Source organism: Sarcophilus harrisii, chromosome 2 (assembly GCF_902635505.1).
Source record: "Sarcophilus harrisii chromosome 2, mSarHar1.11, whole genome shotgun sequence".
Classification (NCBI taxonomy): Eukaryota; Metazoa; Chordata; class Mammalia; order Dasyuromorphia; family Dasyuridae; genus Sarcophilus; species Sarcophilus harrisii.
In genome coordinates this window covers 547305713-547321263 of record NC_045427.1, presented here as the reverse complement: position 1 = coordinate 547321263, position 15551 = coordinate 547305713, and the positions used below count along the sequence as shown (strand labels likewise).

Here is a 15551-nt window from a genome sequence, read left to right as displayed (position 1 = left end):
TAGACATCTTTCTCAAGGAGTTTAGTCACAAAAAGGAAGATATGGGAGAATATGGGACAAATGGAACTAGATGTATTAGAGGGAGTTTTATTGAGGATGAAGTAAATTGGGGCATTCTTGTAGGAAGTAGGAAAGCAGCTGGTAAACAAGGAAAAAATTGAACAAAAGTGAAGAATGAAGAGGAGAAGAGGGCAATCTGCTGAGAAAACAGAATGGAATAGGATGACTTGTAATTATAAAGCATTCCCTTCCCCTTCTCCCACCCCCACCCAAATGTCTCTAACAAATATATACTGAGGTGGAAAGACTAAACATTAACTTAAGACACAAAGTTAGTGAGATCCATCTGTGGGATACACATCTGGAATGGCAGGCCATGATGTCCCTTCTTTCTCTGAGAGTCCTTATGAGGTTTACTGAGGGCTTGGGTGCCCACCAAATTGAGCTGGTGGGGGAGGCGGATCCCCTGCTGGACAGAGCCAAGCAGCTTGCTCAGCTACTGGACTGGACCAGTAGGCCGCAGAGTTGCTAGGCCTCTTCTTCCCAATGTGCAAGGTCTTTGCTGACCTCTCTGGACTTGCTCTTTGATGGATAGTTGTAGTCTGCATCACGCCAGCCTCCGCTCTGTTGGGGTCACAGCTTTTCAGCTGGGGTGTTACTCTTAGCCTAGGGAGCCTCAGCTAGAATACTAGCTTCTCTTTGATGCCCACAGAGCCTGAGCTCTAAGTATGGCATCTTCCAGCAGGAAATAAGAGAGATCTGGTGTCTGGTTAGATCAGGGTTACTTCAGTAAAGGACCCCATCTTTACTTAGAGAGCCTAGCCCAGATACAGTTCCCTGATTCTGTTGGGTGTCGGGCAGTTATGGAAGAAATCTGTGTCCTAGAGTCAAGTTCATTGTTTCTGCTGGTTTTTCTATATTCAGTCGAGCTACTTAGAGTTCAGATATTTTCTAAAGTCAGTTGGTTATTGTTCATGCTCAAAAAGAATTCAAATGACATTGCTATGTTGTGGTCAAGGTACAGTGTGACTGCGGCTGATCAGACTGATACAAACTCGGAAGGCCAGACACAGATAGCCTATGTAAACATTTGGAGTGGAAATGTCTTTAATACCCAGCTCACATTTCTTTTGAGCTACTGTGATTTTCTTTTGTTCGTAAAGCCCAGTGCTGGGGCATCCCATGCTGGCCGGTCCTGTACCAGTGTCTCCCATTCAATTTCAAAGCTTCTCAGAGAGACTACAATGTTCTTGTATCACTTCTTCTGACCTTGGTGGGTGAAAGCCTTGATTGCATTTTGAACATGGAGTTTTGGGTTTTCTCTCACCCTGTCTTCTCATTCTATCTCCATATCTACATTGAGCTCTCAAATGTCCAACTTTTCTACAATGAAAACATCAACGAATTTCTCTAGAAGTCCCTTGCCAAGAGGGACCCTGTCTTTCCATGTTCATCATAGTCTGGGTATAATAAGCATTTGTGCCCACTGTGGCACAGCATCTTATGATCTCCTCTAAAGGAGTATCTTTGTCTAGTCCCCATATAATTCTTTGCAAATCTCATTGGCATTTTCCTTAGCCAGATGTCTCATCATTATTTCTGTAGCAACATTATCTCCAATGGTTCTGATTACAGCTGTTTGCAAACGTCTCACAAAATCTGCAAAAGGTTCATTGGGACCTTGTTCTATTTTTGTGAAAGCTTCCTCTTGATCTTTTTGTCCCAGAAGGGAACACCAAGCTTTTATTGAAGCTTTAGAAATTTGCTCATACACTGTTTTGGGACAATAAATCTATTCTGAATTCTCTGCATACTGACCTTCACCAGCTAGTTGGTCAAAAGTGATTTGTCCAATAGTTCCTGTTTGCCTATTGTGTTGGGCTTGAATCCTATGTAATTCATGAAACTCTGAAAGCCACAACAAATTTTGTCCCGGTTCTAAGCATGTTCTCACTATGGATTTCCAATCATTTGGGGTTAAGATTTCATAAGACAAATTATCTAGCAACATCTTCACATAAGATGATGTAGCCTCATAAAGAGTGCAACCCTTTTTCAAATGTTTAAGTTTTTCCAAATTAAAAGGAGTGTATTGTTTCTCTTTTTGACCTGAAGAGTCAATCTTTTCCATCACAGGATATGCATTTATAAAATCAGATATATCTTCTCCTTTAATTTTTGCTTTAATTAATGCTTCTTCTAATCTTGTCATATTCTGCTTCACTGGAGAAGCTGACTGTGTTTCTGCCTCTCTCCTTCTTCATGAGATGAGGAATGATCTAATTCCTCCTGCTGTGAAGTATCACACTCAGAATTGTACTTAACTCCATTCTTATCTGAATTTTCCTGCTTATCACCTAGTTGGCACATTTTTCTTTTTCATTTTAACACTTAAATAATTTCTTATAGCCAGTTGTATTAAATTATATGTATTAAATATATCTTTAGAAATTGAGTTAGGGCCATTTTTATTACAGAATTGACAAAGATCCTCTCCTACTAAATTCCATTCATCCAGATCCAATTCTTTCTCCAGAGAGAAACAAGGACATATGTTCTTAACAGTTTGTAAAAGTTCAGTGATCTGCTCCATAATGATAATCAAACCTTGGCTTTCCATAACTTTAACAATGCTCTCTAAACATTTTCCTTGTACAGAAACAGAAGGCTGTTTTCTAAACATCTGTCCCACCTTAGCTGAAATTCTACTTTAATTCTTTTAGCAAAGTTTCTTTGTTGTACTCACTCTAATTTCTGGCTTGAGGAGACTTTTCCACTCGATCAGGGTCACAGGCTTTTCCACTTAAATCAGGATCAGAGGCTTTTCTACTGAAATCAGGATCGGAGCTTTTCCACTAAAATCCACTGAGGGTCCTGTCAGTCCCTGTTCAGGTGCCAAAATGTGAAGATTTTCTGGAGGCAGCCTTAATCTCAGTTGAAATAAATAATTACTCCAAAATCGCAGCCAGCTGATAAAAGTTCAGATCTTTTATTGTGTCCTTCAACATAGTCCGGTTAGCTCAGAGGCCTATCTCTCTGCTTGGTTCCAAGAGATCTTGCAGCTTTGTCCTTGGCTTCTGCCTCTACTTTCTTCAACCTCCAGCCAGCACCAAGTTGGAAGATGCAATGAATCTCTTGCCTCGAAGATAGGGCTTGTGGCTTCCAAGAGCTCTCTCCGACTCCAAGTAAAACTCTCTCAAGCTCCCAAGAAAAAACTCTTTCAAGTAACTCCTCAAGTAACTCCCTCCAAGCTGTAAGAGCTTCCTGTTACATATGATCTCCCAAAGGTTAACTCTGTCTTCTGGAGGGAGAGGGATTCTGCGTTATCTCCCAGAGTGCTCTCTGGCCCTAAGGGAGGTGTGAATTTGGTGTTTCTTTCTAAACCCTGAACTCTCCCAAATGTGTGAACTTCATTGAGTACTTAGATACTTATGAGCTTTCTAAAGGTGTGAACACAAGCATTGTTTCTATCAGTTCTACTTAGTACCTTGTTTCAAGTTCTGGCCCAAAATATCTCTTTCTAAGATCAAATCAACTCCAATGGCTTAACAATTTGTAAAGATTCCAACAGGTGGTAGTGCAAGTCTTGTAGGGAATTCTCTGTAAAAGTCCTTTAGGCAAGCATCTGCTTGGCATTCAGAGAGCCGGTCCAGTCCATCAGGGCTGCGCTCTCTGTAACAGAGTCTGAGTGTTTGGCAGTTTAGCTCTGGAGGGGAGTTTTATGTCTGGCCCTTAATCTTGCTATGATTTTTAGACTCTTTCAAAGACAATCCAAAAGAAATAATCCTGTTTCCTGAGACATGCAACAATGGGCTCAGGATAGCATCTTGGCAGACTTTCAGTGTGGGAGGTAGCTGCCTCTCCCACACTTTTCTTGGGAGCCTTTAAAACATCGAGCTGGCTCTGGCAATGCATGTCTGTGTGTATCATCTCTGTGTGTATCACTGGGATGTATGCTCTTGACTCCAGGCATTTTCACTGGCTCCTCTCCATGCCTCAAACTCTCTCCCTTCTCAGCTTCCTCCAAGATTCCCTGGATTTCTTCAAACCTCAGCTAAAGTCCTACCTTCTGCAAGACACCTTTCCTGGTCTTCCTTAATGCTAATGTCTTCTGTTGAATATTTCCATTTTGTCTTAGCTTTTTCATACATAATTTTGGCAGTGTTGTGTCATCTAAATGATGCATTTCCCAGTTTCCCCACTTATTCCCTCTCTTTGAATCTTTCAAACTACTCTATTTGATGTCTCCAATCCATTTAATCCTTTACTAATTAGGTACACACTCTGTCTACCTACTTTAGTGTAAACTCTTTGAAGGAAGGATTTATATTGTCTTGTATTTAGGCTCCATGGTACCCAGTCTTGTGCAAAGTGAACGTTTAACAAATACAGGTTGAAATTAATGACATCTTGGAGTAATTTCTGCCTAGATTTCTAAGTCATGGAAAAATGTTTAGAAATCTTGTTTATACAAAGTTTCTAGAAATGTGTTATTTTTCTTCTACATCTCACCTTGAATTTTCCTCTGGGCATTCCACATTCTGATACTTTCTAAATAAAACTTCAAAGATTGCTGTCTGTTGGTCCAATTGGCTTTCTTTGATCATGTGGTTTTGCCCGGAGCCCAACCCAGAAACATCTTCTAACTTTTGAAAGGCTTCTAGTGGGCTTTTAAATGGAGTGCCTATGTTGAAGGGGAAAAAAAAATTATTTGCACCATCCAACTTTATCCAATAGTCATCTGAGGATGAGATTGCCTATATCTATAAATGTAGTATTTGTTCTTTTACTCTCCTCTCTTCTATTCTTCTCTTTTTTCCTTCTTCCTGACTTTCAAGTATCTCTTCTGACACTTGTAGTTTCTTTTAAAACTGCCTTCTACTAACACTTAAAAATTCAGATATACTAAGCTATCTGCCTGCATCTCTAAACACACTGCATTCCCCTCTTCTTTGAGATGCAAGTAATTGTTCTTCTATGTTTCTGTAACCCCACAATTTTTATTTACTTTGGTCCATGATTGAACTATCACATAAAGTATATAGAATTGATCCTTATATTGCCTTGGTGGAGACAGCAGTAGTTCATTGCTACTTTAACAACAGAAGGCAAATTAAAAAAAAAAACTCCACATTCCTTTTTTCTTTACATTAATCCTTCTTTCTTTCTTTCTCTTTTTACTCTCATAATCTTTGTATCTGCAATACCAGAGGCTAGAGAATAGAAGTTATTCATGCCTACAATATGAGTAGACTGTCCTTAAGGTGGTGAAGAGAGAGTAAACAAATAGTTATTAAGTTGAATATTACTTGCCTGTAACTGGTTTGGGTGGTTTAAGTTTCATTAATGGAATTGGACCAGATAATTTAACATCTGTTTTCAGAAGAGAATTTTCCTGTGAATTATAGTAAATATGGAAATATAGCAGAAGGCAGAGATCTCAAGAAAATAGCATAGGCACATGTATCCCATACCCATCATCCTGAAAAGACCCTAAAGGGAAGGTTACATTTTGGAAACCCACCTGGGACTATGCTGAAATACCCTTGTCATATACAGCAATAGATTTAGCATTGAACCTACTATATCTTTTTGTTACTCAAAGTTCAAACTCATTTTCATGAGTCTTTTCATTGATGGAAACTGCTAACTCGATACTTCTTGCTTATGTGAGGGAAGGAATTGGCAAGAGCTTGGGAGAGGAGAGATCTGAATGTTTCTGTTTAGGCTTTAAGAAAGGACACATATAATTTCATGCTCTCTTCAGGAGAAGTCCTCAGAGAGTGAGAAAAACTCCAGAAAAAATGCAGATGGAGAAGTTATCATCAATTAAACCATAAGAGGAGAATCTGCAATCTCACCCAAAGGGAAACCCCCCCAGTTTCTCTAGTGGTAATTTGGGAATAGACATGATTGAGGTACTGGCTCCTTTACATGGGCTACTTCTCAGAGCCTTTCTCTCCCTTTAAGAAGCTTTACCTGAAGAGAGCCTAGAATGGAGAGCCTAGAACAAATAAAAAAATTGATAATAAAGGTAAATCTTAAAATAAATCTCTAAAATATAACCCAAATTTTAGAAATTTTCTTTAATTTTTTTTTTTTTTACCAAATCTGAAAGATCTGTCGATTCATTGGATTTCTGCAGGAAAACAAACAAAAACAAAACAGAAATGTGTTCAGTTTTGACATACTATCACTTTGCCCCAACTAATTTCCCAATATGGCCCATGTAGTCTTAGAGACATTGGGGGCAAATACGTAAAATCATTCAACAAACATTTACTGAAAAATACCATATGAATAGCAAGGTGCTACAGTTTATAAGGACATACAGAGTTACACGATGGATGGTTTCTGGGAGATTATCACAATCTAGTTGAGAAGACATGAAACAATAATAAAATAATAAAAGGTAGTGCCTGTTTAAATACCATAAATACCAAACATAAATACCATATAGTAGTTGTTCTTATTGTTGTATTGTTTTAGTCATGACTCCATTTGAGGTTTCCTTGGCAAAGATAATGGAGTGATTTGCCATTTCCTTTTACAGATCATTGTATAGATTGAGCAATTGAGGATTAAGTTACACAACTTGTTAAGTGTCTTGAGGCTAAAATTGAACTCAGGTCTTCCTGACTCCAGACCACCTAGCTGCCCATAGGCGTAGTACAAAGAGAAAAATGTTATAGGAGTTCAGAAGAGAAAAAAATCACTGTGGAGTGGTTAAGGAAGTTAAGGAGTGGTCATGAAGGAAATGAAACTGAATTGAGCCTTGAAGGATGGATAGAATTTTAAACAGGACACACACACACACACACACACACACACACACACTGAGATAGGGCACCACCTATTGGGGAAGCAAAAGGAGGAAAGAAGGGAGACAGAATAAGTAAAGACTAAAGGGTAAGAATGAAATGGTGTTCAAGGGACAGTGAAGGAGAACATCTTGGCTGGAATAGAGAATTGATATTGTTAAAGCCTGGGAAAAGAAACTGGTAAGGTTTTGAATAATTGAATTCTAAACTAAGCAGTAAGGGCTTTATCCCAAAGGTACTGTGAAACCACTGAAAATTTCTGAAGAGAGAAGAACTATTTTAGGAAGTTTAATCTGGTGGTATTAGACAAGATGAATCAGAAACAGGAGACATGAAAGATGAGCAAACTAGTAAGAAAGTGACTTAATATGAAGTGAACATAGTTGATTTTGTAATCAATTAAAATTTCAATGGGATTGTAGATTTTTTAAGGCTGTTAACAATGTTGTCTACAATAAAAGGATTGCCATTAAGATAAACTTCAGCTAGTAGTATCTCCACATAAAGCCTGAATTACTTGAACCTCTATTCCAAAGTTGTATTCCTATATAATAAAGCAATAAATTACTGAGCACTTATTATATATATATGAAAGTCATTATTCTTGGACCTGGGAGAAATATAAAGAAGTATAAAATATGATGATCACACTCAAAGATTTTATGCTATCTTTGGGAAGATGTGAATCATGGATATAATAAGATAACTGACAATAAGGGCAGAATATATTATGTTCCAAATGAGTGATATAGAGAATAAATACTATAGAAGTTCAGAAGGAGGAAAATATGATTTTAGTCATCAAATCACAACAGAGAGGCAATGAAGTTTATTAAGGAGGGGTGTGTGTCAGGTCAGATCTATGCTTAAGGAAAGTTACTTTGGCAGCTATGGAGAAGATGGTTTTGAGTAAAAGACAATTAGAAAGTTATTACAAGAGTTTAGTAAAGTGATGAAGATCTGACCTAAGAAGGTAACTGTTTTAATAGTAAGAAGGTGCTCATATGAAATTTGTTGTGGAGGTAGAAACAAGATTTGGTAACTGTTTAGGTGTACAGGATGTGAGAAAATGAGAAGCCACATTGGTTTCAAATTTAGGAAGATTGGGAAGATGGTGAGAAATGGGAAATGGAAACAGAAATGGTAAAGTTCATAAGACAGGGTAGGTATGAGGGTAAAAATGAAGGGACATAAAGAGTGTGAGATGTCAAGAGACATCTAGTTTGAAAAGCTAATAGGTAATTTGTGATATAGAATGGATCCAGCTCTGGAGAGAGAATGTATGTATGTATGTATGCATATGTAAATATGAGAGTGATCTGCATGGAAATGGTAATTAAACCCAGAAAGGCTCATAAGGGGAAGAGATATAAGAAATCAAAAATAGCTGATCCAGAATACTGCACGTGAAAAGACTGAATCTAGGAGCAAGAGTGAGAGAAAGATAAGAGGTAAGCTTGGAGACAAACTTCAGGAAGATACCAGATATGTTGGTAAGGGAGGAGGTTAAGTGCCAAAAGGGGAGTTTTAACCAGAATCCACAGAGGAATGAGAATTTAGAATCAAAAAGTAAAGAGACGTTATAGTCAAGGTTGTTAATAAATCAAATAATCTGGGTTCATTGAACATAACTATGCTAGTGTGAGCTTGGGTGAGTTACTTAACTTATGGGCTTCAGTTTCCTTGCCTATAAAATGTGAAGGTTGGACTAGATGGCCTCTGTGGGACATTTCAGCTCTAAAACTATTATCTTATTAATGATATTCTCATAATATATGTGATGCTGGAGAAATTGAGGCAAGATAGAGATCAGAAAGTTTTTACTATTTTATTTGAGAGAGATTGTGCTGGGGGCATGTTGCCCCTAGGGCTGATGTCTCAAAGCATCCAGCAGAAAATGTTGAGTTCTCAATGACATAATAAATATGGCCCTAAGCTTGGGTAGCTAAACAAAGGCAGATTGGGGGGGGGGTGTGGAAAGGGGGATGGAGTCCAAACTCTGGTGAGCAGGAATCTCCAAGTAGAGACTATCAATCCGGTTCTGACAGGTTGGGAGGCAGGACCATAAATTCTTACAAATTGGGAGGACTTAAGAGGTGATCAACTAGAGCCAGGAAGTCTGAAACTTAGAGATATAGACAATGCCAATTAGGTATCTGAGATCGGACATCTGGAGTCTTATCTTCTGGAATGTCAGATTTCCACAGCCCTAATTATCTCAGTTCTAATGAGCAGAAAAGGGGCATTGCAACCAGGGGGATTGAGGCAGAACAATTCAAGGAACTGAGACGATTAGGGAAACTGAGTCAGGACAATAAAAGGGAACTGTGGCACAACATGAAATATGGTTTACTTTAAATATGTATTCTTTTCCTGCAATTTTACTCTATTATAATAAATTTGGTGCTTCATTTGAATTTTTTATGTTAGTTCACTGCATATTTTGGTGAAAGAAAAGCCAAGATCTAGATATCTTGAAAAGAACTTCCTTTTTAATCTGTGGTTGGTGAAACCAGTCTGAGAAACAGGCTCAGGACAAAATGTTTTCCTCTGTCTTGTTATAGAAAGTAAACACACACACAGTCTGTATATGTGTGTATATGTATAATGTATAATTCACTTATATATATATATATATGTGTGTGTGTGTGTGTGTGTGTGTGTATTCTCTCCACCGGTACACTCCAGACATCATACATCATGCCTCCTTGCATACCCCCAGAGCAATTAACACAATGGGAGATCAAGACAGGAAGTAGACCTGTGATTTCACTGGTATAGGGAATTCTCCTTACCAAGGCAGGCTGGCATGTTCTCAGCAGCTTACAGTTGGGAGTAGGCTAGGGCACTGAGTGGTTGTGAGTTGCCCAAGGTGACCCAGCCAGGGTATGTCAGAGTCAGACTTGAACCTGCATCTTCTTGGTTTTGAGACCAGTTCTTTCTTCATGACATCACATTGCCTTTATGAGGAAAATCATCAAATGTCTACTGATGAGAATTATGTTTTTGAAAAGTGTTCTTTAGGTAGCCTTTACAAATCTCTCCTAACAATATAAAGTTAAGTTTTATATTGAAGATTTCCCAACTGAAGGCATTGTGACTTGACTGTTAAATTACACCTAGAGAAATAGAGTTAGAAGAGCCAGAGTGGAAAATAATCAAGTAGGTATGAACTTATGTTTCTAATCCTTTTCCTGTACTCTGGTAGTCAGCTTAGAATGTGGTGAGGATCTGGGGTGCAGAGGTAAATCTAAAGAGAAACATATAGATCAAAATTGAAATGTTTTCTTACTAGATGCAAATGGCTAACTTTCTTCCGTGATAGATTAGATGAATGGGGTGCTTCCATCTCCTTAAGCCAGGATTCCTTGTTCAATCGATACACATCTACCCAAACATCTCCAGCTCCTGCATTGGGAAACAGTCATTGAGCAAGTTCAAATAGGCAAAATGTCTTTTGTAAAATAGTCTGCCTTCTCAGAACTTTTGGCTGGGGAACATTTATATCCCCATAAGGAGAAGGATGATGCAATCACTGTTGCAAGCTGAGACCCCTGAAGGGATTTTTCTACTGAGAAGAACATTTTAATAACACCCTTTAGAACTGGATACTCAACCATACAACTCTTCAATTGTCATCACTAAGCTATTGAAGTTGTCGGCTAGAAAGATTAAGGAAAATCATATCCTTCATACTTGAACAGTGCAAGTTTTGTTCAAATAGTCTTAGTGCTATATTTCAATGTTTTATGTGTTCCAAGCTAAATCTTTGTTTTCTACCTTTAATACTTAACTATAAAAGAAAGCTGTCTGGAGAGGGAAATAGTTATACATGGAAAGGGGAGTGAAAATAATCATGGGATCCTTGATCAGTTGTTTTCCCCTAAGCCCACTGGATGAAACTGAAGGACATAAGAAGCAGGTAATGGAGGCCATGAGGTGTAAATGTAGAAAGTAAATGTAAAGAAATTTGTCCCTTAAGCTCCTTCCTTAATATGACAAAAGTATAGGGCAGCTAGACATAGATGCTGGCAAAAGATCAGTCTCAATGAACTTCAAGCTATTGGAGTTCTCTAGGATTGGATCCCTCTAGGATCCAATATATAATCTTCTGATACTTAATGCTCCTTCCAAATTGAACCTTTTCTATCTAGTGAATCTGCTTACACATTCTCACCTTTTTACACTAACTGTCTAGCCATACTGGCCAGCTTCACACACTCCATCTTTTCCACCTCTCCTGGCTGCCCACCATGCATGAAACGCTCTTCCTCCTCAACTCTGCCTCTTGGTATTCCTTGTTTCTTTAAAACTCTGTTTAAGTGCCACATTCTACACATATTTCCTGATCTCTCTGATTGCTAGTGACCTAGCCTAACTTGTGTTCATTTTGTATATATCTACACACACACACACACCTGTAGACTACTAAGTAGCATGATGGGGAGAGTGCACTACCTGGATCTGGGAAGACCTGAGTTCAAATGTAGACTCAGATACTTATTTAATATGATCTTAGGCAATCGACTTAATCTCTGCCTCTTCAGTTCCCCTATATGTAAAATGGGGATGAAAGGATCTTCTATGCAGGCTGTTGTGAGGATTAAGTGAGATAATTTTGTAAAGCACTTTATAAATCTTAAAACTGCTACGTATATACTAGTTACCGTGGTAGTGGTGGTGAGGATGATGATTATAAGCTTCTTCAGAGTAGGGGCTGTTTCACTTTTGTCACCCCCCAGTATTTAGTACAGTGTCAGGAACATAGCAGACACTTAACAAATACTTCTTGACTAGTTGACTAACATCAGAGAAAATAACTGAAAGTTATAAAAGTTTGCTGGACTGGGAGGATTTTGAGTCTATACATCCAATACCTGCTAATGTGGAAACAGAAATTTCACATTCCTGACAGGAAACTATACCAGAGATAGACTGCTGCTCTTATGTGGGGTGGGAACTATATATCTGAAAGAAGATGGCAGGTCTGCACATGTCTTGCCTTGGAGTAGCATGGCCAGAAAATTCCCTGCAGGAGAAATTTGCAAATTCAAACATGTAGTCTGTTTGCTAATATCTTCCTGAAAAAAAATAAAGAAAAAGGAGAAGTATCACTACAAATTAGGCTTAGCTCAATGAGAGAGAAGATATATTTTGCTGTATTTTCTGGTTGACATTAGAGAAAACTGGGACACTAACTATTGGTGGGAGCTGTGAACTAACCCAGTCATTGTGAAGAACAATTTGAAATTATGCCCCAAATGCTATAAAAATGTGAACACTGTTTGATCCAGCAATACAATTTCAAGATCTGTATTCCAAAGAGATTAAAAAAAAAAAAGGAGAGGGGGAGGAAGGAAAAGACCTTTCTATACAAAAATACTTATATCAACTCATTTTGTAGTGGTGAAGAATTAAATGGTGAATGACTTAACAAGTTGTGGTATATGATTTTAATGGAATATTACTATGCTATAAGAAATGATGAACAGGTTGATTTTAGAAAAATCTGGGAAAATGTTTATGAACTGATGCAAAGTGAAGTGAGTAGAACCAGGAGAATACTGTGCACAATAACATCAATACTGTACAATTATCGACTGTGAAAGACCAAAATACTCTCAGCACTATAATAATCTAAGATAATTCCAAAGGATTTTTAATGAAAAATGCTGTCCATATTCAGAGAAAGACCTGCTGGAATTTGAATGCTTATTGAAGCATACTATTTTTCACTTTCCATATTTTTTTGGTGAATTTTTTTCTTTGGGCCTATATCTTCTTTCACAACAAGACTAATATGGTAATACATTTTGCATGATTGAACATGTATAATCTATATCAAATTGCTTACTATTATCATCTTAGGGAAGAGGGAGGTGAGAGAAGGAGAGAGAAAATTTGGAAGTCAAAAATTTTTAAAAATGTCTTTACATGATTGGAGGAAAATATTATTTAAAAATAAGGTAGTGTTGCTATTCAATAGAATTTGAGTATACTTTGAGTACACTCAATATACACTGAATATAATAGTCCTATTATGAGTTTCTCATAAGACAAATTTATACTTTTAAAAAATCACATATTTCCTCTGGCCCTAAGGCAAGACAGGCTTTTGTTTTTGCTTTTTTGGGGGAACATCTGGGTTAGTAAAAGATTCTTCTCTCACTCTCTGCCAGGGTATATAATTTTATGTATACTCTTGATTAATGTGGAAAACACTGTTAATGGAGAGGGCCGGTAGCAGGGGAAGGTGGCTTCCTTTGGTCACACAAGCCCCTTTTAATTCCTAGTCCAACATATCCCTCCAATATTCTAATGTAGTCTTTGTATGAGTGACAAAAATAAAAAACTCACCACTTCATTGATGGCTTTGATTAGGAAAAGAGAGTCTCTGTAAAAATAAAAGAGACGAACAATACCTGAAATAGAAGACAAGTAATTGTAAAAGGCAAGGCTGTTGGATTTCAAGAAATCTCATTTCCTAATTATGTAGTTGAGTTCCTGCTACAATTTGTGTTAAATCTCAAGTGTGCCTTTTTTGCACAATAATTTTTTTTAATATTTCCTTATAACTTTCAAAGTTTTTGCTCCTCCAACCTTCTAAGCTTCTAACTTTCTCTCCTCGAACCACCCAAAATACATTGTTCCCTTTTAGCAGAGGACATGACTATTTCCCTTATAAAAATTAAGCTCTGTGAAGGCAAAGTGTCCCACTTTTGTCTTTGTATAACCAGTGCTTAAGACAATGGTGGCAAATAGCAAGCCCTTAATAAATGCCTATTGAATTTAATTGAACTGAAATTTAATTTTAATGACAGGACAATCCCAGCTCCCCAACTATCCTGCCTAAATCTACCATATACACTTTAGCTTCTCCCACTCCCCCCAACCTAAAATGTTGATGTCATTCTTCTCACTTGAAATCCCCTCACCCCAAAGTTCTTTCCATCTATTTGAAAGCTATCCATCTTTTAGATACTGTGAAATTCCATATCCTCCATGAAGTTGTCTTCAATTGCTCTAATTCATACTTATCTTTCTTTTCTGAATTCCTTTAAAAATGATCATTTATAACACTCATTTTGTCACTTAATCACATACTGCCATGTAGTTGTTAAAAATTTTAAAGTGTGTATATTTTGACTCCTCAATAAGACTGTAAGCATTTTGAAAATAAGATCATATAATAAATTTCATGTTTTCATAGAACTTCATTGCACTACTCATTAGAAGCATATACTTGATGTGTATATATACATATATGTATAAATAACATGTATACATGCTAAATTTCTAGAGTTCTTCTATTACCATTATTTGCATAGCTTTAAAAGGAGCTTTAACATGTGGTTGCATGTCATCATTTCTCATCCAGCAGACCTGCGTCCCTAATCTGGTCTCCATCCCCACAATATAAGGATTATAAAGGTATTTGGCACAGTACCAGTGACACCCCAATGAGGATTATAAATCCCTAGTGTGTTGACCAAATTATGTTCAGATTTCAAATCAAGAAAATAAAATAAAAAACAGCAACATTTATTTCTGAAGTTCTAATGTGAAGATTTTATCAATAGAAAATAGGTTCAGATAAGGTCCTAATACAGTGGAAATGATTCTAATATGGACCCAGTGATGTTATAAGTCTGTTATATAAACATACAGAACCAACTTCATTAAATTTAAAGTGACTTGAGGGTAATTACTTTTTTGGTCACAAATTTTTAAGATCTATAAAGGAATTGCCTTCTGTGTCAGAAGAGACTACCCACTTTGTTGGAATCATGGATACTTTTAAGTATAAAAGCAGCACACTGTGATTAATTTTCATATGAGTACCAAGGGAACCGCAAAGAAATGGCATTTTTTTCCCAAAGTCCCACAATAGCTATATTAATCATGTATGAGGTCTAACATTTGCTGAGATTAAGGTGTTCATGCTTAGATTTAGAAAGAAAAGCAGATCTTGTAGCCTATACAATTCTACCCACACAAAAAACATACACATCTGTATCAGAAGACAGGTTGTTTTTGGTTTCAAAACAAATCTATGGGCATCTCTAGAATGAATTTTTAAAAAAGCTGGAGGAATAAGTACCCATTTCATCCAAAGTAGCAATAAGTATTTCATTCCCAATTTCTGTAGCCCAGATGTTCATGATCTCAACTTGTCCTGAATCCCAACTACAAACCCGTGAATAATTCAAAAATGTATTGAAGACTCTTATTCCATTGGATGACCCAACAAACACATAGCCTTTACAGATGGCAAGGCAGTTTGGCACACTGGAAAGCTGTGAAAACAAATCAGAAAACAATATATGATCATCAATTGTCACCATTCTCATGTTTAAGTCCAGAAATCTTCTATAACTCCTTTCCAAGAAGAGAAAATCTTTTATGAATATATATGTAACATACATTGAGAATACATTCTTCTACCACTACACACCTGTCAGATTGGCTAAGATGACAGGAAAAAATAGTGTTGATTGTTAGAGGGGATGCGGGAAAACTGGGACATTGATGCATTGTTGGTGGAGTTGTGAACGAATCCAACCATTCTGGAGAGTAGTTTGGAACTATGCTCAAAAAGTTATCAAACTGTGCATACCCTTTGATCCAGCAGTGTTACTACTGGGCTTATACCCCAAAGAGATCATAAAGAAGGGAAAGGGACCTGTATGTGCATGAATGTTTGTGGCAGCCCTCTTTGTAGTGGCTAAA

General features: G+C 37.3%; 1 protein-coding gene across 2 annotated transcripts in view; it reads right to left on the bottom strand.

Moving 5' to 3' along the window:
- Window positions 1–15551, bottom strand: part of WDR93 (WD repeat domain 93) — a 62875-nt gene that overhangs the window by 27490 nt on the left and 19834 nt on the right. For both annotated transcript variants that reach the window (XM_031955590.1, XM_031955591.1), the window contains exons 3-9: window positions 14923–15118; window positions 13179–13243; window positions 11824–11902; window positions 10114–10229; window positions 6107–6139; window positions 5314–5395; window positions 4513–4684 (exon numbers count right to left, since the gene is read on the bottom strand). In XM_031955590.1, coding sequence (XP_031811450.1) covers window positions 4513–4684; window positions 5314–5395; window positions 6107–6139; window positions 10114–10229; window positions 11824–11902; window positions 13179–13243; window positions 14923–15118 — 743 coding nt within the window. The remainder of the gene's footprint in view (window positions 1–4512; window positions 4685–5313; window positions 5396–6106; window positions 6140–10113; window positions 10230–11823; window positions 11903–13178; window positions 13244–14922; window positions 15119–15551) is intronic.